The sequence below is a fragment of the Lepisosteus platostomus genome, chromosome 11 (genome assembly GCF_059453375.1).
Source record: "Lepisosteus platostomus isolate fLepPlt1 chromosome 11, fLepPlt1.hap1, whole genome shotgun sequence".
NCBI classification, from domain to species: Eukaryota; Metazoa; Chordata; class Actinopteri; order Semionotiformes; family Lepisosteidae; genus Lepisosteus; species Lepisosteus platostomus.
Window position 1 is genome coordinate 46,815,162 of NC_142621.1, and position 27,920 is coordinate 46,843,081.

General features: G+C 52.9%; 1 protein-coding gene across 1 annotated transcript; it reads left to right on the forward strand.

Annotated features, from left to right (window-relative positions):
• Positions 1–11: 11 nt before the first annotated feature.
• On the forward strand, positions 12–27,533 carry ube2o (ubiquitin-conjugating enzyme E2O). The gene is made up of 19 exons (XM_088600083.1): positions 12–571; positions 12,129–12,188; positions 12,440–12,550; positions 13,215–13,312; positions 13,999–14,062; positions 14,749–14,892; positions 15,895–16,004; positions 16,556–16,706; positions 16,801–16,903; positions 17,154–17,505; positions 18,490–18,644; positions 19,473–19,585; positions 19,908–20,039; positions 20,432–20,521; positions 20,737–21,445; positions 21,903–22,039; positions 22,292–22,495; positions 22,725–22,782; positions 23,710–27,533. The coding sequence occupies exons 1-19, from the start codon at positions 146–148 to the stop codon at positions 24,435–24,437; spliced, it is 3,945 nt and encodes a 1,314-aa protein (XP_088456209.1). The 5' UTR covers positions 12–145; the 3' UTR covers positions 24,438–27,533.
• Positions 27,534–27,920: the final 387 nt, after the last annotated feature.

Consider the following 27,920-nt stretch of genomic DNA (forward strand, 5'->3'; position numbering starts at 1 on the left):
CGGCGCACGCAGGGCTTGCGTGTCGACGTAAACACGTGTGGTCCCTGGTTACAGATTTCTCTTTCTCTTTTCTCATCCTCCACTCCCCCCCCCCTCTCGCCTCTCTCTCTCTCTCATCACCCAGTCCCTGATTACGGCGATAGTGATGGCGGACCCCGCAGCGGCAGGGGTAGCGACGGCAGCTGCTGCTGCTGCATCTCCATCTCCCACCCCGGCCCTCTCTCCCGCAGGCAGCCCGGGCTCCGACCCGCCCTCCCAGGCTCTCTCGCCCTCGGCAGGCGGCTCCCAGCGGCTGCTCTTCTCCCACGACCTGGTCTCCGGCCGGTACCGAGGCTCGGTCCGGTTCGGCCTGGTCAGGCTGATCCACGGCGAGGAGGACTTCGACTCCGACTCGGATGTTGGAGACGGGGGAGGAGGAGGAGGCGGCGGCGGGGACGGTGGCGGGGGTGTAGCCGGCAGCTCAGACACGGAGAGCGGAGCGGCGGACACCCGGGCCCGGCCTCTGGGAAGAGGCTATGTCCGGGTGCAGTGGTACCCCGAAGGAGGCAAGCAAGACATCCGAGAAACCAAGGTAATCCTCAGCGCAGTGACAGCAGTGAGCCACAGTGGGCTTGTTTCACATTAGAGGTTATTGTCCGTGTCATGTCGCCTTCTTAGCTAGCGGTCCAGTCGCAAGTGCATTAACTAGTTTGAGCAAAGGGGAGGTTGGGTGTGCACGGCACGAACTGTGCTAGTTTTATTTATTTTTAATGAATGGAGAGGTGAAGGGTGGCTACCTGCGGCTGTAGCTATGCAGCTGTGACACACACACACGCACAGGAGCTCCTGCGAGGCGAGGCGAGGCGAGACCTTTCCGCCTTGCGGAGATTTTGAATGAAAAAGGAAGGAGTCGGAACCGCTGCGCCCGGGCTCGGAAATGCCAACCTGTAACGCAGCCCGCCCAGACGCACCGGCGGCTTGAGGCTCGGTTCGGGAAGATCGCAGAGCGTGGTGCGGTCCACCCAGGAGGGCTGAAGTTCGCGGACGCGTCCAGTTCACAGTCGCATAGGAGAGGTGCGGGAAGGACCGGACGCTTTCAAACCTCAGGCGGTGCGGGGTTTCGATATCGCAGTGTGTGCTTGGCCTGCGGATCACGGGCCTGGAACAATAACGCTTTCATTGACCGAAACCGTTATAAAAAAAAACACACTAACACCGCTCTGCCCGATATATATATACACACGGTGCACGGAGCGGTGCAAAAGCGCAGCGAGACGCATGGTCGTGCCGTAGCGAGAAAAGGATCTCTTCTGCACCCCTTCCAGCAGAACAATAGTAAGAAACGAGGCGGCGAGTTCAGGGGTGTCTTTGATAGCGCTGAATGCCGTAATATTGACAAGTAAACTGCTCTGCTGCAGGGGAGAGGCAGGCCAGGCAGCACCAACTAATGGTTTTCAGAAAACAACCACCACCAGCACACCAAGGAATGAAACTGGGCCCAGCTTTGTATTATTCCTGGGGGGGGGGGCTTTGTTTCCTACAGTGACTCTCTCCTGACTCCAGTCCCTGGTGCCACTCTTGCTTTGAGAACGGAGGCTGTGTTCAGTGGAAGGCCGGGCCCTCAGACTCGGTTCCCAGAGGGCCTGGTGTCATCTGTTTTCTCTTTCCAGCCCAAGAGCAGTCAATTCAACTTTTAACCTAATTATTTTCTTATTTGGACGTACCTGGGTGTTTGCGTAGGGCCTCGTAGCGGCGATGATCCTAAACGCGCACTTCACTGGAGGCACAGGTAACTGCAAGCCCCAGTGTTCAGCTGGAGCCAAACCCAGATGACTCCAGGCCCCGCAGGCACTGGGCTGGAGCCCCTGGTGTGAGGGGGTCTTGGTTGGTGTTGTTGCAGGCCTGTCTTGGGCTTATTGGGAGAGGCCTAGACTATGTGCCTTATCTCTGCCCTGAAGCTGGAGTGAGCTTTAGCAAGCTTGAGCCTGCTGCATGTTCATGGTCCACGTTAGGATGGACTCCCATGTGTACACGATTCCTTATACCTTTGTTCACTTAGCATCTGAACGGATCTGTGGGGCCGAGCGCCTCGCTCCCCTTTCGGTTGAGAGTAGCTGGGGATGTTAACGGCGCTGTTTGCCGGGCTCTTTCTCGCCTGGGCTGTACTGGAAAAGGCTGTACAAGTCATCATTGTACAAAACAAAAGCAGCACAGGCAGTGCAGTGTTTGGCTTGCTGCTGAAGTGATAGATGCTTTATTGTCCGCTGCTGTGGAAGTTTCTTTGGCTTCTCCCACAGAAGCACAAAACATAAGAGTCTCGTAAAATCACATGGAATCACAGCAGCAGTATGATGCATAAGTACTCGGATAAATTAATAGGTAGAGGGAGGAGAGCCTTTCCATAATTTTATTGCAGAGGAGACATAGGACTTCTAATAAATGGTTTTTATTTGTTCCTTGCCGTTCTGAGAGCTGTATTATGACACCAGATGGGCGCTGCAAAACTGCATTAGTGCTTCTCCCTTCCAAGGCCCTGTTGCAGTTGTCGGCCTCTAATGTTACGCCTCGCTGCAGTGATTTCAGATTTCAGGGCGCTCGTGCTGCGGTAGAGGCCAGCGGGCCAAGCGAGCAAGCGCCCCCGTGTCTCGTGTTCAGAGACCAGGGCCCCTCTGCAGTCCGGCCCACGCTGCTGGACGTGACGCAGAAGTGGACAGGCACAAGCAGGCTGTTCCTCTTGGTGTTGAGGGAGTCCTTTCTCACTTAGAGGGTGCGCTGGTGGGAATGAATTCCTGGTGGCTTTCAAAACCTTTGAGTTGGCAGTACGACTGATACGACTAATGTGTTGTTGTTGTTTTTTTTCCTCCAAAGACTTTGACGTTTTTCCCAGCACACACACCCCGTGTGGGGAAATCGGAGGTGAACGGTTTCTGTCCGCTGAAGGGCGCTTGTGGAGACCAAGGCCTGCCAGGACACAGTGTGGGACCCCTCTGGAAACACACATCTGGGGACTAGGGTTTGAGGGCTGACGGCCACCTCTCTTGACAGATCCTTAACACTTCCACCCCCCACCCAGGTGTCTCCAGTCTCGTGAAGAATTCATTAGATTTGTTTAGCGTCTCCAGACGTGGCTTTAATGTGCCTGTGATAGCTGTGTCGTCAGTTTTCCCAGTCACGTGAACTCTCCTGGAGAGATTCCCCAGGGTGGCACGCAGACGGAGTTTATTACAGTCCTCCTCACACTTGGGCTGTCGTTTGTGATTCTGCGCAGGTGCATTTTCGTGTAGGGTACTTGAGAGCTTCAAGTTTGTCCTCGCCATCCTGTCTTCCTGACTGGCGTTATCAGAGAGCCACGCTTGAAAGGAAACACTCGTCTCCTTGTCTGAACTCGTACTTACTGGGAGTTTGGTCAGTAAACAGGACACCACTTTAAACACCAGTTAATAACGCAAGGCTCTTACAGTGAGTCATATTTTCTAATTGCACTGTTTTATTTCCACAATTTTTCCCTTTTAATTTTTTTTAAACCTGACAGATTCCTTGATCTTTTTGAGCTGATCCGAGAAACGTCCCTTTCTGGGATGCTTCCCTGAAAAATGTGTGGCTGACACTATCTCCTGGCCGTGCGACTGCAACTCCAGCAGTGAGACAGGAAAGTGTGGAAATAGTACTGCTTAAACTAACAAGTCCCACATTCTCCATGTAGCTGAGCGCTGTCACATTTTTCCTTTGCATGTTAATATGTGATCGGTGTATACGTACAAATCTGTCAGTTAGCTGCGTTGTTACCCAAAGTGCTCCATGGATTGAATACGTTCATATTATTATTGCATCTTTCTGATGTTTTTTATGTGCTGGTTTAAAAAGGTTGCGTGGCGATGTGAAAATAGATGGCCTAATTGAAAGATGGATTTCAGGGCAAAGCTTTTTTTTTGGTTTGTTTTGGAAGAACACGCCACGGATCGCCCTGACGCTCATTCTAGTTCTGCATTGCCGTCTTTTGGAATGTGGTGACGGGACTGGCACATGGCTCACACTCACTTTGTAAGACTCAGATCTGTGTGTGGGACTTGAAAAGGAGAGCTGGCCCCTGTCTCCCCGTGGAAGCTGTCATGCAGTGAGTAAGCACTTTGCAGGTGTTGTGCACCGGTGTTTGAGCAACTGATGCTTAACCACGCCTCCGTCTTTCGGATCTTTTAAGTATGGGCGTTCATCCTTCTCCATTTCTGTCTCGGACCGAACGCCTGTGGTTTCCTTCTTCTCTTTCCGGATCCTTGTGCAGAATCCGAAGCCCCCTCATCCCCAGGTGATGCGTCTGTGTCACGGAAATACTTCTTAAAAAGAAAGCATATGGAAAACGCCATGCTAGACGTGCAGTGAAGTAGCTCGCTAAATAACGTGAATGTTGCATTCATGCAGCATGAGCGCAGCCCTCTTCTTCCTCCTGCTGTAAAGCTGGACATGTAGAATGAGCATTATGAAATGTACAGCTTGCCTCCAGGCTGTTGTTGGAGCAGAATATTCCTAAAATAGTGCTACACAGAAACAGAATTTCTGCAGAAACGGGCTTTCTCTCCGAGTGGTGAGTGTTACCCTGTATGAGCTCAGTTCTTGCAAGGTGGGGCCTCTTGTTTTGTCTGATAGAGCTGTAAGCAAGGTGCCGCGGGGCTCCACCGTATTGACTGCCTGCTGGAGTCTTGGAGGGGGGAGGTGCTGATCGCAGAGCACAGGAAGCGCCAGTTCGATCTCTCTCGTTAAGCTCGCGTCTCCCGCGCAGCGCAGGCCAGGGAGGCAGGGCTGCCGGGAACTGGGAGGCTCATCTAGTCCCTGTCCTCTGGGGTGGCCGTTAATTACAAGGAGCAGCAGAGAGCAGGGCTGGCTGGTCACTTTGCTGCTGAGTGAGACGGGCCAGATGGCTCATATGCTAATGAACGCTTTTCATTCCTGGTAATTAACGGACCCTGTGACATCTTCTTGCGCCTTCCCACCTCGCCCTTCTCGTCCTGGAGCTTCATGCGCGGCGATTATGCTAGCGGTGCTCCTCGAAGTTGGCGCTCCGCAGGTGATCTTGCCGGCAGGCGGGGGAGGTGGTCCTGTTGGGAATCGCGTGGCGCCGAGATGCGTTGGGACAGAATTAGATTCCTCAGGGTGGCCCCTGCGAGATGAGTCAGGTCGGATGTGTTAGCTGCCTCACTTAGCGTTCTCAGTCTGCCCAGAATTAAGGGTGCTTTTTAAATTGTCCCTGGTAATTTGGCGCAGGGAGGGCGGTGTCAAGTTAAGATTGATGTAGCCCGATGTGGAAAACGTTCTTGGAGGAAAAATGGCTTCCAGCTCGTTGAGAGTGTTTTCTCTTCCAATGCCTGCCCAAAGAAATAGGTTTTACCTGGGCTTGGGGTGAAGACTGCATCTGTTAGCCATGCAGCATCCTGAGCAGCCTTTGTAGTGTCTCGCACATCTGGTCACTGGTAACATATTCATCTATGAATCTTCTCAGGCTGCTCCTTTAAACCAGGGAGCCTCCACTCCTGGAGGGCTGGTGCGTCTGCAGGTTTTCTCCAATTCTTGAAAGCAGGAGTAGCTGAAGAGCTGGGGGGTCAAGATCAGATGAGCTGGCAAGAAACTCCATGGACACAGTGACTCTACTGGGCCTGACTGGACACCCCTGCCTTAAAAGCAGCCGACAGCCGCAGTCCCATTACTCTCTGCCTGAAGCAGGGCTTTCCTGGTTTAAGTCCTGAATCGGCTTCTCAAGTGTATCCACCATCTCTTCTGTTTTTGGTTCAAGATGCCGAACCCCCAAGTTGATATTTCCTTAAACTTTCCTACCTCAAGATTCTGTTCCAGTGCTCTGGTTACACTTGGTACACATGGGGTCTGAAACCCCAGGAGCGCCGAAATGCGTTCCGGTTTTCATTACAGCCGAGCTCTGACGGACTTAATTGGATCAATCAGCTGTTTAATTGGGTGTCGTTAAACCTAGGTGACTGCTGCTCTGCAAGACCAGAGTTGCAGTCCCCTGGAGATGTGTTTTACAGGTCATTGTTAAAGATGGAACACAGAGGAATGTGTTGTAAAGATTCTTGTTGGCTTGACGTAGTTGGTTGCTATGCGCTGTAGTGATTGGAAGTATAGTGCTGTCTGGTTGAGGCTAAGTACAGATCGCAGTTTCTGGAATATATTATACAGGCGATTGATAAACACAAACCCTGTGAGATGTTGAACACTATTGTAGCTGGCTTTGTAATTAAAGTGCTGTCTGAATCTTTTCCAACATCCTAATTACCTTTATTCTGTATTCTGAACAGAATGGGTTCCCATTTCTCTCATTTTTACTGAGAGTGTATTTTATTTCAGTGTTGTCTATAGGCACGCGACTGTCAGTAAATGATTTTCTTTGTAGTTCATAAATGAAAAGGAGCACTTTAACGTTTTTAAGATGTCTAAATAGGGAAAGGAATTGATGGTGACCCAGAACAGGAGACTAACACTGTTCGATATGTTGGAAGTGCTGCATGTGTTAGGATAAAAATGGTGATGACTAGGTGTGCTATTATTACTTTATCCACTTTACCCTACACCAGTAGGGGTGTAACCCGGCGTACTGGCCAAATTTCCCATTGGCCCTTACCCATCGTCTCTGAACAGGCTTCACCAATCTACTCTCCTCCCCATTGGGAGCTGGTGTGTGGAGAAGGTACTGGTGCGCTATGGCTGCCGTCACGCCATCCAGGTGGGGCTGCACACTGGTGGTGGTGGAGGGGATCCCCATTACCTGGGCTATATAAGTGTAAGCAATTATTATTATTATTATTATTATTATCCATTTCCTTAATAAACAGCCAGACTGCAGGCTTGAGATTTAGGCTTTCTGATGTAGACCCCTGTCTGAAACAGGCTGTGGCTGTGGTGCAGTATTGTGTAGTGGGGGTGCTGGCATGGTGTGGAAATTGCTCGGCGTGAAGCCAGCAGGTCCTGCTTCAGACTGCTCTTCGCAGGGCTGATTCGTGGCCGAGGCCGAGCAGATGGCGTTCTTGAAAGTGCGCAGGGATGTGGCTGTGCCCGGCATGCATTTCTCGTGAGACGCTAGGGCCGGTGACGTGGCGAAGAGCCATTTCCGCTCCACTTCCAGGGGAAATATCAGGTGTTTCTTAATGGGTTCCAGGGAGCAGGATAGGAGCTCTGGAGCTGCAGGTTTTGTGCGTCTCCGTCTCCTGGCTTTCAGTGGTGGAGCAGTAAAGACGCCTCTCCAGTTCAGCTTGTTACAGCTGTTAACCGTTTGTACAGTGACTCGGGTCTTCCCAGGTGTAGAACAGCTGTTCACCTTTGGGGCCCCTGAACTACAGATACTGCACGATGATGCTAAAAGTTACCTGGTGATGTAAAACTTGCTCAACCTTTAGCCCAAGAAAAATTAAAACAGAGAATTCTGTAGCTTGTATTCCACCTAACCTAATCCGTCGATTTAAACAGCCACACGTCTTATGGACCCTATCAATGTAGGCCTGGAATAAATAAATAAAATCATTTTCAGCCCATCTGTCAATCTCTAGTTACAAACTACTTCTCCTCCTCCTCTTCTTCAGATTGGCTCTGCTTTCTCTGCCCCAGGGGGAAACAGTCCTTCATCAAGCAGCGAGTCTGCTGCTCACAGGTGGTGAGTGGGCAGTAGTCTGAATTTCTCCTGAGCCTGGGACGATTTTATTTTTATCTTAGGTTGTGCTTTTTTGAAGGTTTGAGCAGTAAGCTGACACCTCAGTAACCAGTCTGAGAAACTGGGACTGCGGTTCCCCCTTTCAGTTCTGGGTGGGCGTCCGCTGTCTGTGGCAGGGCGATTCATCATGGTCCTGGCGCTGCTGTGGGGGGGGTTCAGAACCTCTCGTTTACCTTGCGTGATTCTGGGCAGCGAGCGCAATTCTGACGTCTGTTGTGCATGACATGATGGTAGGTATGACCGCAGGAAACGGGACAAAGGATTTGTTTTGATTTGCTGTACGTCGTTTAGCTAGCCAGCCAGTCCGTATGCACTGGGAGGGTCTGAGCGCACTCCTCTGAGCTCACAGCCCCTGGCTGACGGGGTGTCTCCAGTTGAGCTGGAGGGACAAGTCGGGGGCTAGCTCCCGTCTCTCTGAAAAGGGGGAAGCCAGCAGCGGGACATCTCGTCTCCGCAAGAGCCGGAAGAGGTTTTCCTTCTCTCTTTCCGTGCGGACGTGAGAGAGCCGGCTGGCTTTTGCAGGACTTACCTGACCGCGGTTGACAAGCGAGCCAACAACAACAACAACAACAACAAAAAAAGGAAGAGAGAAACCTGCTTTGTTTGTCCCCATGTTCCCTGAAACGGGCCCTTTCTTATGGGCTCGTGTCCCCCGGCATGGCTCCGCTCTTCCAGAAAAACCTGGGCTCAGGCCGATGAATGACCGGCTCGCTCGCGGCAGCATTGTCTGCTGGGGCTCGGCTGCCCTCATTGTTCAGGCTGTGTGCTCAGCAGAGCTGGGGGGGGTCTGCAGAGGTGCAGAGAATGGGGGTGGCCAGGATCTGAATGGAGCTCAGCAATGCAGGCAGGTACTGCATTCAGTTAAAGGGGATCAATGCCATTCAGTTCACTGAAGCCGATTCATGTGCGGTGCTCTACACGGGCTTAAAATCTGATCTGTTGATCAGTGCGATTCTTTTTTTTACCCCAGTGTTCTTAGAGATGAGAAGAGGTGTTGCATTATTTATATTCATTCCATTATTGACATCTTTTTTTCTGATCACAGATGTGTCAAGGTTTTTTTTTTGCCATTAGACAGTATAAGAGGCATTCAGCAGTAACCCTGAAGAAGTGTAAGTCCTGGGAGATTCCAGTGAGCACAGCTGTGACTGGAAGCTTGATTTTCCCCCCCATCTCCATTTCAATTAGAAGAATTGTTAATCAAGTGAATCGCTAGCATGAAGAAATGTTTCTTCTTCTTCCTCACAGGCCCTGTACAACACAAAAGGGTGAGATGGGGAGAGCTGCTTTTGGAAGGCAGAAAATGGAACTATGTTTGAAATGTATAATATTGAAAATGCCACAAATAGCAGATGCTGGTTTGGGGTATCTCATTAAAAGGGATAGCCTTAGAGTCTCCTTTTTTTTGCCACAGTTAGAAGGAGCAAAAACTTGTCGCGTGTTGCGCGGCCTGAGCTCTCCGAGGGAAACTGAAAGCTGGGAGCAGAGCATCCTTCAGAAAACTCGGTGTCTCATTTATTTTGCATGACCTTCCCCTGGTTCAGCCCGGGGTCTTTCAGCAGACTGGAAATAAAGACCGCGACAGGAGCAGGTTGTATGTAAAATATCGTAGCAGGGCAGTGTAGTGTATGCTTGCAGCATTATTGATTGAATTTTCCTCCCTGGCTCTGGGGAATAGCTTTGCAGTCCAGACAGAGCCTGCAAACGTGGCCTGATTGAAGAAAATGTGCACAGCGACATCTTAAGCTCAGGGAGAGACTGACAGAAAAGAAGAGCACCATTATAAGGGATATAACAAGTAAGATCCGTTCGCCCGATCTGTACAGAATATCTATGTACTTACTCTGATTTGCTTTTTCAAAATGATAGAACAAAAACACATCCTTTGAATTGTCCTTTTTTTCATCTATTAAATGCACACTTCCCCGTGTTGTGGAGGGTGGGAGGGTTGGGGCATTCTGCCAATACTCATCAAAAAGCATGGGTGTTGATTCTTGGTTAAGAAGACACCGCTTATTGAAAACGCGTGACTCAGTCATTTGGTGGTTTCCTGGCTCGGCTCAGCCCTTGCACGCTCTGTGAATTTATTGTCCATTTGTTCACTAAGGTGAATTTATAGTTCTTCATCTCCAGGCACCGCGCACGCTGATATCTAAAGACCAACTTTGCAATGAGTGTAATTGTTCCTATAGACGTATAGCTTCATTTCTAGGACAACAGTGTATGTAGATGCTTCTGTTCTCACTGGGGAATATTGTACTGAAAGGGCTAGAACTCCTGTAGTTCCTCACCCGTAGTGAACTTGAAACTGGTGTTTTCAAGGCACTAGTGCTGATTTAGGATGTTTAAGGGCCCTAGTGATTAATATATGTGCAAAGGAGCGTTTGTGACGCAGCTTTGTTTCTTGTTAGAACCAAAGAATGCCTGGAGACTGTATCTGAAGGGTGAGCAGAACGCAGGGTTCCCCCCAAAGTTAGAAACGCCCCTGATCCCTTATCACAGAGCCCCGTCTCAAGCCAGAGTCCAAGAGCAAGCCACTGCCCATGGGACAGCAGTGGAATAAAATAAATCTCCTCCTGGTGTTACTTTTTCAGGTTCCTGTTCTGTTGTGAAGGTTTTTTTTTTTTGCTTTGTAGTACATCTGCCGGCCTCAGTGGGAAATTAGTACATAGAGGTACGCAAAAAGTTTCATTAGTTTTCCCTGTGTACTGTAGCTAGGAGATTTATTTGACCAAAATTGCGCAGGAAAGGGTCTCCTAATGCACATCTTCCCATTGGGCATTCTCTACAGTTCCAGGTGATTTTCTCCCTCTCGGTGCAGGTGTCCTTGCCTTCCCTCCCTCGTTATTGGAAACCAAGCAGCACTAGATGTATTAATTAAACTGGGCTAATTGCTCCTAGTCATTCACTTGAGCTGCCAGCTGTCATCTCCCTTTGAGCATGAGCTCGTGAGCAAGATGCTGAATGGCAGATGTGGAGCTTTGTAACGATCGCAGGAGTGCCAGGTAAACGAGCTCTGATATGACAGTGCTCGTATGAGCAGTGTCGGAGATGTCAATTAAATATTAATCTGAACACACACGACATTCTGCGATGTGCCCAAAGATGCACGACGTCATCATGCCTGCAATTGATTTGTGAGTTTTTATTTATTTTTAATATAATGACAGTGGCAGTGCAAGAAATATAGTGGGTGGACACTGCAGGCATTGCTCAATAATGTACAACAGTAGCAACCAAACTGCCTTGATGCTTGAATGGAAGAGTAGTCCTGCAATTTCTTACTGTGGTGTTCTGTAGTAGTCCCCAGCTCCAATCCAGTTAGTCCTGCATGTCACCTGTATGATTTGTTTAAAGACCGGGGACACTTACAGCTCAGAAAGCAATGTGTTGAATTGAGGAAAATCTCGGTTTTGATGCTTGAGAGGTCTTTAGGTTATTGTTCCTGATATGTAGATTACTTCATTTGACCTGCTTGGTTCATAACCATTAAATGCTGCAAGTCTTTTAAAACTGATGATTAAATGCTTTCTTGCAAAGCTTGGTAAATCTCTGGTCCCAAAGACCCACAGCCCAATATGATTTCAGGACCTCAGTTAATATTCAGTCCACACTGAATGGGTGCTCTTAAAGGTTACCCTCTCACAGGCCTTAGGGTGTGGTCGGGCAAGGAGTGGAGATCCTGCTGTTCTCTTCCATCCGAGCGCTTGGGACAGAACTGGAGATCTCCAGGGATGAGCGGTCTGTCTGGGGTAGGGTTGGCGCTAGTTCTACAGGTCTGTGCTCTAATAGAACAGCAAACCGTTGTCAGGACCTTCCTGTCAGCTCAGAAGTCTATGCAGTGATCTTGTATTATTTAATTTCAGTGGTGCTGCAGGCTGCAGCGTGGTATAGCTTACACTTAGTGAGGGTACCATTTGCATTTAATACTTAAAAGGGCACTGCAGCCTGTCTGCTGCTCTTTGTAATACATTATTAATGCCCATCCTAGGGTGCCTGGAGTCCAGAATTGATCATGTGCATTGTTGCCTTTTGGAGGTGAGAGAGAGGCCCATTTGCGGATAATGAAAAGGCTCCTGGATTACACATTCATCCTCGCACACCAAGATGAGTCACGGCTTGCAGAGCCGGCGCTGGCACGTTAACAGGGCTGTGTTCCAGCGCTCCGGACTCGTGCGGTTTGTGTTGATGGGAAGCGAGGAGCTGGGATCGGCGAGGCTGCCAGCCAGCAGCTGGGGCACGTACTGCGGAGACTCTTGTGTAAACCTGCAGTGACTGGAGAGCAGGCTGCTGTGGGGATTTCTACCTTCAGCTCCTTGCTGGCATGAGGGTGTCTGTAGCTGCTGAAATAAACTAGTGGTTGATGGGTCGTGTGTGCCAGGGATGTTCCTTGGGTGATAACAGGGTTACTAACACATTTCTTTTTTTTTTAATCTTCTAGCTAAAGCTTGAAGATCGATCAATCGTGCCTAGAGATATCGTCCGTCACATGAGCCCCACTGTGAGTTCCTGTCCCCGTTTCTCGAGTGTCTGTGTCTGTGTCTGTGTCTGTGTCTGTGTCTGTGTCTGTGTCTGTGTCTGTGTCTGTGTCTGTGTCTGTGTCTGTGTCTGTGTCTGTGTCTGTGTCTGTGTCTGTGTCTGTGTCTGTGTCTGTGTCTGTGTCTGTGTCTGTGTCTGTGTCTGTGTGCGCGTGTGTGTCCGGTGTGACCACTAGGGGGAGCAGCAGTAACGCCCCTTCGCCTGTGTGCGCAGGACAGCCAGTGTGGGACGGTGGTCGACGTCAACATTGAATGTGCTGTGAAGCTCGTCGGGACCAACTGTGTGCTGTACCCGGTCAACAGCAGGGACCTGCAGCACATCTGGGTGAGTGGATCCTGCGAACCCCTCCCTCATGTCTCTGGCAGGTGCCATCCTCCCCCTCCAGCCCCCTGTCTCTGCTCTGGCCCCTGGCAGTGCGAGATGCCAGCGGACAAGCCCGTTAGGCCCTGTTTTTTGCGGGCATGAAAGTTGCCGCAGCGGTGAGCTGAGCCGATCTGCCTCAGCCAGGTGAGTCGGAGTGGAGACATGGAGCTGGACTGCGGCCCGGACGCCCCCCGGGTGGCTGTGCTGAGCCGATTGGGAGGGTGAGGCTGGGATAGGTCTAGCAAAGTGCTCTTGGCTTCCGGTGGCCACTGGGCCTCTCCCCCCTCCTCACAGGCCGAACCAAAGCCTTCCTGCACGTCTGTGTAGGGCTCCTGGCGGGTCAGGTCAGAGGGGCCGCCTGCACTTCTTCAGCCTGCCAGTGGGGGTCGCTGTGAGCCAAGGCACAGTTGGCAGTTCTAGATCGAGCAGGCATACGATAAAAGAGCTAAATGTTAAATCGGGGGAAAGTCAAGTGTTAAATCTTACAGAGGTAAAATGTTTAACAGGGCTTACCAGACCCCCTTTAGAGTTCCTATGCTGTTTTAATGTCACTGCTGTCAGCTTTAGACTTTTCCTGGTTTCTGCATCTCTGTACAGTTGCATCTTTGTTGGTTTCTGATTTCAGTCTTTCATGTATGGGGACTACATAGCCTACGATTTCTGGCTGGGGAAAGTCTACGATCTGACTAACCACATTATTCTAAAGCTGTCCAATGGAGCCAGGTACGTCTTGGTGCTTTTGTTCGTCTTCCCCCCTTCAGCTGTCTGCCTGTACTGGAAACCGGCTCTGACGTACAGACATGAGCTGTATGAGCGGCAGGTTTAGATCAGCTCATCGTCGGGGCAGTGCTCAAGCACAGTCAGTCCTTTAGCTGAGTTACTGGATTGAATCTGAAGGTTTCAGATCGATTCTGAAAGAGCCCAGAGCTTCGCTCAGTCTGCCCCCTTGAACTCCTGAAATGCACATGGAAGTGCAGCAATAACTTGGCTCTTAAATTTATCTGAATTGCTGGGCTCAATAGGTGTTCTGCATATTTAGAAGAGCGGTTATTGTTAGGTGTGTGTATATATACACTTATCATATACAGTATGTTCTTGTTCTTTATAAAATTGTGAATAACACTGCTGGAGATGGCAGCCGTATGTGCAAATGACTGGACTCTCAAAACCCCATACAGTACAGAAACCTGATCTCTTTAGTCTCAGTGGTACGTATTCAAAAGCTGCAGCCTGTCTGAAGTCCGTATCTTCGCAGCCAGGAGCCTCAGTTGAGGATTCTAGCAAATGGGTGTATAGCATATAACCTCCAGGTCCTCATGCAAATTGGCCTGTATCCGACTGTTGGTTTTGCTTCAGTAACGCTGTGCTGGATGTGCGACAACGGCCCTTGTGTCCTGTTTCTCCTGCAGGTGCTCGATGAGCGTGGAGGACGGAGCGAAACTGTACGACGTGTGCCCCCATGTCAGTGACTCGGTGAGCTCTGCGCTGGTGTAACATGCACTGCAATCTGTTCGCCTGCAGGAGCTGCTCTGGTATCGCTCTGTAAGCGCTCCTGTGGCCAGCTGGCCTGCTCTTGCTCTAGAGGTCACAGATGACCAAGATGGAGCAGAAAACGTCATTTTCCAAAATGATGTTGCCGGACCGGTCCTCAATATCCTGCCTGAGGAGGACTTTATTTATAGTTCGTTACGCGTCCATTCCCCGCTGCAGAGAGGAGCTGTGCTGTTTTTCACCAAACCAGTTTCAAAAGCTGTTGCTCTGAAAATGGCTTGCACTTTTTTAGGCAGGTCTGTGCTGTTTTTGAATCGTTATTGAGTTGACATTACCATATTTAAAAACGTTCTGTGCTCCCTTATGTCCAATTAATTGTGACCAAACCGTACTGCAACGACCGACGACTGCTTTGTATGTAAATAGAATGCCCACATTCCCTCCTCCCTGCCCCTCTCAGGTGGTAGGGATTCCTCTCTGCCAGGAGCGTGTGATCCCACCTGGGTGGGCTGCCTGTCCAAGGCAGGGTGTCCTCACACACCAGGCTGTACAGGGACCATTTAGGGAGGCTGATAAACGAGCTGCAGGTGATGCACTTGGCAGTACGTCGCCGTGGTGACCAGCACCATGAAAGCGTTCTTTCCCTCTCTCCTCTCCGCCGCTGCCAGGGCCTGTTCTTCGACGAGGCCTATGGCTTTTACCCGGGGCAGGTGCTGATCGGGCCCTCCAAGGTGTTCTCCAGCGTGCAGTGGCTATCGGGGGTCAAGCCCGTCCTCAGCAAGAAGAGCAAGTTCCGGGTGGTGGTGGAAGAGGTACGAGCCCGGGGAAACTCCAGCCCCAGCCCCCCTCTCCTGGCGGAGAACCTCGTGGAACGCCGGGGCGAATCCCAGAGCCCTCGCTGTGATCCCGTCGCCACGCGGAGAGGGGTTTGGTGGAGCACGATGCCACTTTAGCCTTCCCAGCACAGACTTTCTTTGCAAACTTTTCCTTCACTGTTTTAATTTAGTAAAACATGCATTAGCATTTCCTCCGTCTTTGGAAATGTCACGTTTTCATCCTTATGCCCATGAAATTGCCACCTTGCTGCTGCAGGCAGACTTAAATTCATGTGTACCCGCCTCTGATATATTACACGTCCTTCTGTGTAGTTCTTGATGTGCTGTATATGTAGACATTGATATATTTTGCTGTTCCTTTTGGCATCCCGGAGACAGACCAGAATGCTAGTGTGTGTGAGAGCGAGTTAACGCAGAGTTTAGGATGCTGACGGTCGCCAAGGGGCTGAAAGCCCTGGTCGCTGACCGCGGGGAGTTCAGTGCGTTGTGGATTCTCTGTGGGCCGCGAGGTGGAGTAGCGCCCAGGCCTCACCCCTGCTGGAGTCTGGAGTGTTAGCGCAGCAGTGAGGTGGAACCTGGTGTCGGGTAATTGCAGCAGGGCACCTCGCAGGGTAGAGGAGACCTGGGGATGAAACTGCAATGTGCTGGATAGCGCTCGACTGCAGCCTGACTTCTGGGATGTCACTGTTTCTCACAGCTGGCAGTCGTCCGAGGATCTTGGCCCTTTCAGGGGTTCTGTCCCATTGCACTCTGAATCTTTTGCTTCCCCTGGGTCAAAGGTGTGTGCCATGATGAGAGCTGCTCGTCCCTTCCTGACCACCCGCAGGGTGAACGTGTGACAGTGCAGGCTGATCACCTTCATCTCGGGGACAGGAGCTCCGGTGGCCCCCCCTGCAGATGGCATTGTGTACTCGCCTGCTTGCCCCCTGCCCCCCTTCGGTATTGAGAAGATGTTGTTTTCTCCTCCCTGGTCTGCAGGTCCAGGTGGTGGAGCTGAAAGTGACTTGGATCACCAAGAGTTTCTGCCCCAAGGGCACGGACAGCGTCTACCCGCCCCCTTCGACCATCACGCAGGAGAACCTGTGCAGGTACCGTCTGTCGAGGAGCAGGGCCGGCGTCGCTGTGCCAACATCCCTGCTTTTCACCACCCCAGGAAACTGAGTCGTTCGTTTGCACTTCTGAAAGAATTGAGTTAAACCAGTTTGTTTTTCACTTAGTTGCCTGTAATGCTGCACCTTGGCATGCATAGATTGTTTCTTGCGGCCAATCCTGATCGACTGTTGTTGTGTTTGTATGTTTCTGCCCATTCTGTCATGCAGGAGCTGTTCTTTTTTTTTTTTCCTCTTAAGAAGGTTAACCATAACCCATGTAACAGAGGAGCAACTGAATCTGAAACGGCTGGTCAATTGAGATATGTCATGCAAGGAAATGGACTGTTTTTTTTTGTTGTGTAGGCTGGAGGGATGCATTATTGTGTGCTTTTAATTTATTTTGGGAAGCACTTTGGCTGCTTCCAAAGCACCACAGAAATTGCCCGGTGAATAGATGGCTGAGCGCCCCGAGCCCCGCTCCGCAGCCCAGTGGGAGTGGAGGCGAGGGGAGCGTTCATGCAGCCCCGGGCGTGTTCCTCTTGTCCTAGAGTGAAGCGGCTGGGCTACTACGACCACACCCAGAGGCAGCTGGGGGAGCGGGCGCTGTACGTCTTCCCTGCCAAGGGGGAATCCACGCAGATCACCTGTGAGGGGCCGGAGGGCGTGCCCGTGCTGCCGGAAGGCTCCGTTGCTAAAAAGGTGCGTTTTGGCTGCATCTGCACGGAGTCTGTTTCTCCCTCCTCCTCCTCCTCCTCTTTATCCGCAAGCCATTTTGTGCGTCTCCTGCCCCCAGGTGAAACGGCTGCTGAGGAAGGAGATGGGGAAGAAGTCCGTGGACGCTGGCGAGGCGCAGGGATCCGGCGAGCAGCAGGCGGAGAAGGCGGCCGACCGGGCAGGTACATCCTGAGCCGTTCATGGCCGGAGGAGGGCACGGGGGCGTGGTGAAAGAGCAGGGGAAGGGCCGGCGCTGACGAGGGAGCCAGCTGGGCCTTCGTTCGCTCTGCAGTCAGTAAATCTAGAGAGAGGCCGGATTGCGAGGCTGCAGGGTAGTCTTGGTGTCTGTGCATTCCAGTATGGCTGTCAGCAGGGGCCCCATAGGCTCCTCCCTCCTGTAACCTCCTGGGTCCTCTTGCCTGCTCCTGCCAGGAGAGAAGCAGCCAGTGGCTGAGGGGGGACCAGGGGAGCCCCAGCCGGAGCAGAGCCGCCCCAATAACGGGCCGGTGGCGCCGGGCACGGGACGGGCCAGAGAGGCGCGGGAGGGGCCGGTGGTGCCGGAGCTGTGGGTGGAGTCGGGGGAGCAGGACGCCGACGACGAGGCGGCGGACGACACGGACGAGACCAGCTCCGTGACCTCGTCGGCCAGCTCCACCGCGTCCTCGCAGAGCGGCGGCGGGGGCCCCAACCGCAAGAAGAGCATCCCCCTCTCGATCCGCAACCTCAAGAGGAAGCACAAGAAGAAGAGGACCAAGTTCTCCCGCGAGTTCAGGCCCGGGGACAGGTGCGTTCTGGTGGGCGGACAGGTGGGCTAAACCAGCAAACATTTTTCGTTTCTGTCTGTATTTGCTTAGCAGGGGCCCCTGCCCAGGGGATGTATATGGTCCTTCCAGTAAAGAACAAGTAAAAGGTTTGTTCCATGCTGAAAGGAGAAGAATGGAAATGCAACGTTTCTCCCAAAGAAGACTTCACAGCTGAAAAGGTTGTGTTTCCTTTCTTCTCCTTTCAGCATAGAACAAACCTTTCACCTGTTCCTTTGCAGCCTATGCATGCTGACGCAGCTCCCTACTTGAACTACTTTGCCCTTCCAATAAGCAGGCATGGCACCTGCTAAGGAACAGGCGAAGGTTTTTCCCATTTGGAAAAGACCCAGCGTTTCGGCTGTGGAGCCCTCTGCGGGTGTGAGGGAGAGAGGGAAACTGGCAGTTGATAAGCAGGGAGAACACAAGACAGGATAGTGGGGAGCAGGAGAGAAGGACTGGAGGAGAGGTGTGAAGTCAAAACCTGCAAATGAACAGAGAGGATTAGAAGGAGCGACGAGTAAACACTTACCTGTTCGTTTGTGAGCGGCGCATGCTGAAGCAGCAACCTTCTTGAACTCCATACCTGGTAGCATGGCCTTGTGCACCATGTAGGGCCATATAGGGATAATTATGCACAATGATGGATCTTTGTGTTGGTTTTGGTGTTCATTTTAATAGGTCAGGACTGCGGTTCTGAAAAGCGAAAGCCTTTTTCTGACACGTCAAAATGTAACGCCTTCCTCGGGTCCTGTTGCACCTACTGTATGGACTCTGTGCAACTCTTAGTCACTCTGCACCCTCACTCGCACGTGACGGGCCTGGGGTTGTGTGTGCAGTTCGTTCCTTCTCCACTCAAGGACGCGGAGCAGTGGGTTAGTGGTGTGCGGTCGTCCTGTGACCCAGAGGCCGCCGCGGGCTGTCCCCTCCGGAGCAATCCCAACGTGTCTGTGCCTCGTTCCTGGCAGGGTGGCGGTGGAGGTCGTCTCCACGAAGACGTCCGCGGACGTGATGTGGAAGGACGGGACCGTGGAGACGAATGTCCGCTCCAACGACCTGATACCCATCCAGCACCTGGACAACTACGAGTTCTGTCCCGGAGACTTTGTGGTGGACAAGCGCCGTGAGTGTCCCTGGGGGCCCCGCCGCTGTCCCGCTGTCCCACTCCTTCTTCCACCGGCCAGGGGGGGACGGGTTACCTCCTCAAAGAGGAAGTGAAGTCTCCTGCTCTCGCGGCTGTCCAACACAGGGCCAGTCCTCGCTGGAAAAGTGCCACACCTTGAGCTAACTCACCCCTTGAGATAAGATAATAGTATGATAAGATAATATCAGATAAGATAATAGTATGTGTACAGTATTACACACTGATGAATGGCCCTCCCTGTACTGAAGTGTGCATGATATGAAAATATTTTTATTATATATATAACACAATAGAAGTGTTAACATTTATGAGGTTTGCCATGCAAACTACACCTGGCATGAAGTCTGAAGTCCAGCGATGAAGCCTGTTGCTGGATGGGAGACCTCCTGGGAAAGCTAAGGTTGCTGCTGGAGGAGGTATTAGTGAGGCCAGTAGGTCTGTGTGGGTCCTAATGCCCCAGTATAGTGACGGGGACACAGGCGCCGTCCTTCGGATGAGACGTAAAACCGAGGTCCTGACTCTCTGTGGTCATTAAATTTCCCAGGGTGTTTCTCTAAAGGAGTAGGGGTGTTACCACAGCGTCCTGGCCAGATTTCCCCCTGGCCTTAACCAGTCATGGCCTCTTAATAACCCCCATCTCTGAACTGGCTTCATCACTCTGCCCCCCTCCTCACCGAGAGCTGGTGTGTGGTGGACATCCTGGCGGTCTCTGGCTGCTGCATCATTGACAAATCATTCGCACTTGCTGGAAATTCGCTCCGCGCGCACATCCTGAGACGGTGCTTGTTTCTCCCTGCCGGTTTGCAGCCCAGGCCTTGCAGGATCCCGGGGTGTACGGAGTGATCCAGTCGGGGGACCACAGGGGGCGCACCTGTGTCGTGAAGTGGGTGAAGATGAACTCCAGTGGCAACGACGTGGAGGTTTGTTACAAGCGTGCCCTTCACTTCCTGCTTCGGGCTTACCTGACGTGTTCGTTCATGACACAAAGAGCCAGGGCATCTCATTCCGCCCTCCCAGAACCCTCTGGGTGAAGATGTGCCTCCCGTTCTCAGTTATAAATGCGCTTAAAGCCTGGGAAGTTGGGTGCAAAGCCTGTTTAAATGTGTTAAAAATGTGATGATTGAACAGCTATCCGAGGCTTGATCTGGGCGGATCGCTCTTCGTCAGCCCTTGGCAGCGGTCCGGTCTGTGGCCGGCTGGCCTGTGAGAGTATCGGACGCGAGGTGTGTGTGTTTTTCCCAGGTGATCGGGACGGAGGAGGACGTCAGTGTGTACGACATCGCCGACCACCCCGACTTCCACTTCCGCACCACTGACATCGTCATCCGGATCTGGAACTCTGAAAGCGCCCAGGAGGTGGACTGTGAGAACCAGGTACCTTCCCCAGCTCGCAGCTGCCACTGTTGTACTCTTCTAGATATTCAAGCTTTTGAAGAAGTGTCTCCCGCCCCCACCCAAGTAGCATCAAGAATCTCTGTTCCAGGCTCCCTGTTCAGACAGTAGGATTCTGGGCTCTCTGACGTCTTTGCAACAGCAACTGAAACTTAGGGCATATATTCCCCCCACATCATTCTATAACTCTTTTTCTGGGCAGGAGAGTGGCAGACGTTCTGCAGCTTCTCTGATTTATTCAGTTTTGCCTGTTCCTGGGCCTGTCCCCTGTCAGCCTCCACGAGACCCAGTGGACTGAATCTGAATCTGACAGCGGGACGGGCCCTGTGCTGCCTGTCTGAGATGTTGCTCCCCTCTCTTCTCCCCCACCCCAGCCGTCGGTGGGGCAGGTGTCTCGTGTGGACCTGAGCAGCAAGGTGGAGGTGGTTTGGGCGGACAACTCCAAGACCATCGTGCTCCCCCAGGTACTGAGCTGTTGGGGTGGATGTCGGTGTCATTTTTGTGTGGCTTTGTTCAGGGCGCAGGCTTCTCCGGCCGAGGGTTTGATCTTAAGCAGATGCTTGTGGCCGCGCACGTGGCGACCGGCGCTTCTGGGCGTTGTGGAGTGGAAGTGATGGACTCCGGCCACCAGGTGGAGCTGTGTTCCTGACTGTGTCCCTGTGCTCCTCGGCCCCTGCAGCACCTGTACAACGTGGAGTCGGAGATCGAGGAGACCGACTACGACTCGGTGGAGGGCAGCAGCAGTGGCGCGTCCTCGGAGGAGTGGGAGGACGAGAGCGACAGCTGGGAGACGGACAACGGGCAGGTGGACGACGAGCACCCTGGCGAGGGCGCGGCGCCCACCCCCACGCCCACGGGCCCCCCGGCGCCCCCCGAGGGGGGCAAGCCGCTGGCCCAGCGCCCCACCGTGGTGGAGGAGCTGGAGGGGGCTCTTGCCACGGCCTCGTTAGCCGGGGCCGGCGCGGGCGCGGGGGACGAGAAGCTGGCGAAAGAGGGGACGCCGCGGGGCTTCCGGGAGCTGAAGGAGGCGCTGAAGATCCTGGAGAGCCTGAAGAACATGACGGTGGAGCAGCTGTGGACCGGCTCGCCCACCTCGCCCACCGTGGAGCCCGAGAAGCCCACCAAGGAGAAGAAGTTCCTGGACGACATCAAGAAGCTGCAGGAGAACCTAAAGAAGACGCTGGACAACGTGGCCATCGTGGAGGAGGAGCGCATGGAGGCCGTGGCCGAGGTGGAGAAGGAGGAGAAGCACCAGGAGCCGCCGACGCCCGTGCGCTCCGACTGGCCCAGCGACACGCCCGTCCTCTGCCAGCAGAGCGGGGGCAAGCCGGGCGTCACCTTCACCAGCGCCAAGGGGGAGGTCTTCTCCGTCCTCGAGTGGGCACCCGGTAAGCCAGTCTCGCCAGCCCCTTCCCCCCGGGCACGCGGGGTCACACCCCGCCCCCTCCCGTGTTCAGGCCCTGACGGGTCGCCTGCGGCGCGGCTCGCAGATAGACGCCTCTTTCTTGGGTGCTGCTGGGCGGGGGTGACGTTAACCCACTGGGAAATGTTCGCTGGTTGTGGGAACCCATGGGGAAGGCACAGGGTTTAAGGCAGGTCGCTGTAGTTCAGACCTGTTGTGAACGCCTGCTGATGCTGGAGCTGGGGAGGTCAGTTGTCTGAGGATAAAAATGAAACAGTCTAGATGTCTTTTTCATCTGCGTAACGAAGGGGCTCTGCAGCGCGGCTCTGTTGGCGAGTTAGGGGGTTTCGGAGTGTTGGCGTTGGGGGGAACGGACGGGCTGCCTGCCAGGGACCTCGCCGAGCCTCTGAGCTCTTGTCCTTTCGTCCCGTGTGGCTCTGCAGACAGCCACGCCTTCAAGAAGATGGAGTTCCAGCCCGCGGAAGCCAAGAAGTTCTTCAGCACCGTGAGGAAGGAGATGGCCCTCCTCGCGACGTCGCTCCCGGACGGCATCATGGTCAAAACCTTCGAGGACCGCATGGTGAGCCGAGCCCCGAGATCGGTGACGGCTCCTCGCGTTGGCCTGGAGTCGTTTCCTAGAGCCTTTCCTCCTTGTTCTGTTGCTTGTGGCAGGAGCTGCCTGCCTTGTGATGTCCCTGGGCTGACGAAGGGCAGTGCAGTCCCCTCTCAGTCATTAGGCAAATGAAGATCCTCCATTCCTCTCTTGGCTGGCTGTGGGGAGTCCTTGCCGCTGACCTGTATTAAAGGGGATGCCCCTTCTCTCCCCTTCCAGGACCTGTTCTCTGCCCTAATCAAGGGGCCCACGCGCACCCCCTACGAGGACGGCCTGTTTCTCTTCGACATCCAGCTGCCCAACATCTACCCGGCGGTGCCGCCCCTCTTCCGCTACCTGTCTCAGTGCAGCGGCAGGCTCAACCCCAACCTGTACGACAACGGCAAGGTGTGCGTCAGCCTGCTGGGCACCTGGATCGGCAAGGTGAGCCCAGCCCGGCCCGCCCTTGGGCCCCGCCTCTGCCTTCTCGTGCCCGGCCTGCGCTTCTCGCAGCTGGGCCTGGACTGTGCTCCAGCGGAACTTGCCGTGTTGCTTGTCTCCGGTCTTCGGATTTGGAAGCGCCTGGAAACGGGCTGCGGATGATCACAAGGACTGCCGTCTCTCCGTTTCTCTCTCGGCGTCTCCTGACGGCTTGTCTGCTTCCTCCCCGCAGGGCACTGAGAGGTGGACCAGCAAGTCCAGCCTCCTGCAGGTCCTCATCTCGATACAAGGTGAGTGCAGCTGTGAGCCCTGCAGGCAGTCTCAACGCAGGACCGCCACACAACTCTGTAGCAGCAGACACGGACCGGCCCCTCTGGGAGAGTGTACTGTGGCCTCCTGTGTGGTCCAGCTGGTAAAGGCGCTTGCCCAAGCTCTGTGGGGTTCGAGCCTGGGTCGTGTCACTAGCGGACTGTGACTGGGATTTTCCAAGAGGCACCGCACTGTGGCCTGAGCAGTAGTGTGTCGCTCTCGGCGACACAGCGCCCCCTGTGGCGTCCCGGGCACTTGCAGAATTGCGTTGCTGTGGGCGCGGGCAGCAAGTTTAGTGTGTTAAGTCTGTTTAGTGTGGGAGGCTCACTAGCTACAAGCTGAGATGTGAAAAGGCATTATTGGCTTTTCCACACCGGGTCTGTGTAAAAAAACAAAACAAACATTGCTGGCAATTCTAAAAGAAAAAAGATTGTACTACAGCGTTTCTTATTTAGTATTTATTACTGGCACTCTGTCTAAAAATACGTTTTTAAGTGACAGTGTTTGACAATAAGATAGCGTTACATTAATCCAAAACGCTGTCGAAGCTTTTGCTCAAGTTGTAAGGATTAGCGGATTCCAGAGAAGTTGAGGAGGCTGGGGATTCATCAGCCGGTCTCGCGCATCTAGACATTCTCCCACCACGTACAGCTCGTTAACTTCACTTTAATTGCTTTTGACCTTCTCCAGCCCCTCGTTGTCAGACAGCTGGTTTTAATCCTCGCCTTGAAATTTGCCTTCCCAGTCTGCCGGATACTTCACTCGCAGGATTTTCCAGCTCGCGCCGGACGAGAGCCTCCTGTATTAATAAAGTAGCAGGGCCTCAGTCACGCAGAGGGGGGGGGGTGTTGCGACGCCCCTGGTTTTCTCTTTTTTTCACTTCTTCCCTTGCCCTCTCCTCCGCGCAGGGCTGATCCTGGTCAACGAGCCGTACTACAACGAGGCCGGGTTCGACAGCGACCGGGGGCTGCAGGAGGGCTACGAGAACAGCCGCTGCTACAACGAGATGGCGCTGATCAAGATGGTGCAGTCCATGACCCAGCTGCTGCTGCAGCCCGTGGAGGTCTTCCAGCAGGAGATCCGCGAGCACTTCCTGTGCGGGGGCTGGCGCCTGGCGCACCGCATCGAGAGCTGGCTGGAGATCCACGAGCGAGAGAGCCGGGCCCCTGAGCAGCTGCCCCTGCCGCCGCCCGCCGAGCCCGGGGATGAGCTGGCGCCCGGCCCCCCCCACGCCCAGGGCAGCCCGATCGGCCTGGACCTCCGGGAGGAGGAGCTGGAGGACTCCGGCCTGGGCACCTCCACCATCTCCCACCAGGAGCTGAGCCAGCACTCGGACTCGGAGACCCCCACAGCGAGCAGGGGGCTCCCTCTGGGCGGGGAGCAGGGCAGCGGCGCTGTGGCGGGGGAGCAGAAGGCACCCCAGGACTCCTCGGGGGGAGCCCAGCCCGTGGTCAGACCAAAGAAGAGGAGAAAGAGCTACCGCAGCTTCCTGCCCGAAAAGAGCGGCTACCCCGACATCGGCTTCCCCCTCTTCCCGCTGTCCAAAGGCTTTGTCAAGAGCGTCCGCGGCGTCCTGCAGCACTACCGCGCCGCCCTCGCCGCCGCCGGCGTTCCGGAGAGGAGGGACGACAAGTGACCGGCCCGGCGGGCGCTCCCCCGCCAGGCCCGGCCCGCTTCCTCCGCCACTCAGTGTTCTCCAGCCGCCGGCCAGCGGGCGGCCCGGCCCGGCCCGGCCCGGTGCTTCAGAAGAGCTGCCCGGGGCCCGGGGAGAGGGCGGCTCTCCCTGGTGGTCCTGGTTCTCTCCCGTTCATCGCCTCGTCCCCGGCCGTTTCCCCGGCTCCTCCCGACGCGCGGCGGAACTCCAATCGCTCAGGGAGACCTCCGAGGTGGATCGAGTGCCTTGACGACGGGGCGTCGGCGGAGTTCTCTCCGAAAACGGTTCCTCGCGGCTCGAGCCTCTGCGAGCTGGTCCAGCTCGGGTTCGCGGGGGGGGGGGGGGCGAATCCCGGGATGTCAACGCAACGCACAACTGAAGCAACGGGCCGCAATGCCGGGGGGGAGGGGGGTGGTCGTCCTGGGCGGCTCTGAAGAACACTGATGGTGCCGAGACTGTTAGCAGCATCCGCCTGCAGACCAACGATCCTGCAATCTGGTAGAGGGGTGGTCACCGGCACCTTACTGTACCTGCGACAATTAAACGATAAGGGTTTGCATGAGTTAATTAATGTCCATGTAAAGTCTTCAATAAAGGAAGCTGAAAGAAGAAAGGATTGTCTCCTCGTGACGGTTCTGGTCGAAGCCTGGGACTCGACTGGGGAAATTGATTCTCCCCTCCCATCCCTCGGCTTAACTCCAGATGGTCCTGTGCTGTAGCTCCACACCGCTCCCCCAGCTTGCGTTTGCAGGCTGGAGAGAGTGCTGTGCATTCGCTGCATCTGTGTAACAAAAAGGAGGTAGCCACAGCAAGGTGGTGTGCAGAATAGGGTTCTCTTCTGCATTAGGAGGAAGCCGATACCCAGCTGCTGTAAGTTAGCGCTCTCGCTGGTTAACTCGGCAAGAGGTGTCCATGGCTGTGTGGAGAGGTCAGATTGCACCCTCCCAAGATCTACATACTGTAGGTGTGTTGGAATGTTTTTCTTTTGTCTGAATATACAGTATAAAGAGATCTGGACTGTGCCCACACCTTGCTGTTTAGGTATAAATCATGTTTTGCACCAGATATTGGGATATAAATAAGTTTTACGTGTTCGAAAGAACTGACCCCTGTCTCCAGTGACCTGTTCAGAAAAACCTACTCTTTCGCATGAGCCTTTGGGGATACCCAACTCTTTAGTGTTTCATGTTCGCAGCGATAACTGGATTCATCTTTTTCCTCTGGGGGAAAAAAAAAAACTTAAGATCAAAATGTTGTGAATGTGATGCTTAGTTTGGGAAATGTTGTGAAACAAATTCTGCATCGACGGCAGTTGTCTTGCAGTACATCCCTTTGAATGGGGGTGTTCCTTTTCCACATCTGTCCCAGCTGGAGTAGCAGGAGTCGGGTGTGTGCTCGGGTTTGAGGCGGAAACCACAAGTGGTAGACATGTACACAAAAAAAATGAAGGGTCTTGTTTTTGTAGCTTGTTCACTTTAGACTTTGCCAGGAAACACTGGAGATCCATCACCTTTCTTAACATCCAAGTCTGCCTTCGATAGACATGATCACTTTTTTTGCGCAGTCCGCTGAAGCTGAGGTTTGATCCCAAACCTGAGAACTGCTGCCTGGTTTCAGATATTATAATGTTGCCTTACTTATTTTAGTCGGGAGAGCATCCTACTCCTGTTGGGCCTCCCCTTGTTCGGGAGAGTCTGTTTGAATGTGTTCACTCCGCCGCAGTGGAACAAGCTCAGGAGTGGGAGAGGGAAGGGAGATATTCCAGGTTTACAGGCAGCAGGTTGAGAAGCTGTCTACCGCTCATCTGATGGAGACCTCGCTCTGACACGCGTGCTGGCTCGGCTGAGTCGCCTTCCAAAATGACCTCCTGGTCTCCACCGCCTTGGATGGTGGTATGTGGTGGGGAACTGGATTTTGTGGCCCTGGAACTGGCTGAGTTTATGCACTTGGCATTTAAAAATGTGGTGCAATTTAAATAACATTTGAATTTCTGCGACCAGCAAGAATTGCCTCTATAAATCAGCCCAGCGCTTGTCAATTCGGTCTTGAGCACAAAAACTGAGAGAGCTGGAAAAACCCAATGTTTTCCGAGGTGTATTTTTGCAGTGCAATACTGGAGCGGAGCTGTGCTGAAGGCCACTGATCGGTTCTGACTCCGTGACCTCGCTGATGGAGGGAGGCCTGGCCACTGTGGTCTAACTGCAGGTTTAGGGCCAGACAGGTGCCATGCTGGCTGCAGTGGCTACATCACTGCCCCCCGGTTAGCTGGCCCATCAGCTGCTTTCCTTCTTTATTTTTGGAACTTTCAGAGTTTGCTCAAAGATCTTTTTTTTTCTGTTGTCATCAAAGTTGATAGTGAAAAGAAAATTTGACCCGTCTGTGTTCTATGATTGTGCATAACCTCAGCCAACTCCCCAGCTCGAGGTCAATGGAAGTGGGAGATGTAGGTTGTACAGGATATTTTTTTTTAGCCATTAGATTTGTAAGACGGACAAGTCCAGCCCCACCTCCTTCTACTAAATGATTTTCATTTTTCACTTTGCTGCCTGTAAGCCTAGGATGACTTTTTTTTTCCTGTAGCTGCTGTGCCTGTAATGACTGGGTCCGTTTTCTCCATTTCTGCGACTCGAGCGAGTTTCACATGCTGTCGTCCACCACCCCACTGCCAATCCAGCAGAAAAAAAAAGATTCTAAGCACATGAAGCTATGTAATATTTCCTGTGTAGGTGTATAATAATATTTAAAATAAGCATTATTATGGTAAGGTCCTGCCAAAGCATGTATTGTTGCTTTAAGCCTTCGAGGTGGCTACACCACTGGAACTTGACTATGATGTGAACATTTCTGCAGTGGCCTGTAATGAACAAATACGTTATGGTTTGTAGCCTGATTCTTCTGTACAGAAGTCACAACTATATAGACATATTAAAACAAGTTTAAAGTGGTGATGTAAATGCTCGGGTTGTCGATGTGTAAATCGCAGGGTGTATGTTTTTGGGGTTTCCATGCCATTTATTATGGTTGCATTATGGAAAGTGTATAAATAAAGTGACACATTAAACTCTGAGCAACACTTGACTTGATCAGCAAGGAGTGTTTAATCGATTATACCGGACACCTGTTTTCTTTTTTTTTTTAAAGTTTCGAGCTCCAGCAAGATTCTTCATTTTACAAAAGTTAGATCTTTGCACAGTGTAAAAATATAGATGTCGTCTCACACAGTACAGTAGCTGGCATTGATTATTCTACGAAGAAAAAAATAACAGTACCATAGCTTCACCATCATGGTCCCAGGACAGCAGCTTTTTCCACAACAGTTTTTTCACGACAGCAGCTTTTAGGGGACCTGGCACAGACCCCCCCCAGATGATTGAGTGATGTGTGAAGAGCTGTAATGAATGTTTTTGTGGCTCATCGGTCATGACAGTATTCCAGCCAGGATCGGCCGCCCAGTGCCCTGCTTGT

What these genes read in the sequence shown, in the direction of transcription:
- ube2o (XM_088600083.1), top strand. Translation starts at nt 146, where the DNA reads ATGGCGGACCCCGCAGCGGCAGGGGTAGCGACGGCAGCTGCTGCTGCT. An exon ending in GAGTTCAGGCCCGGGGACAG is followed by an intron (nt 17,506 to 18,489) that starts GTGCGTTCTGGT and finishes CGTTCCTGGCAG; the next exon opens with GGTGGCGGTGGAGGTCGTCT. An exon ending in CGTCCTCGAGTGGGCACCCG is followed by an intron (nt 21,446 to 21,902) that starts GTAAGCCAGTCT and finishes GTGGCTCTGCAG; the next exon opens with ACAGCCACGCCTTCAAGAAG.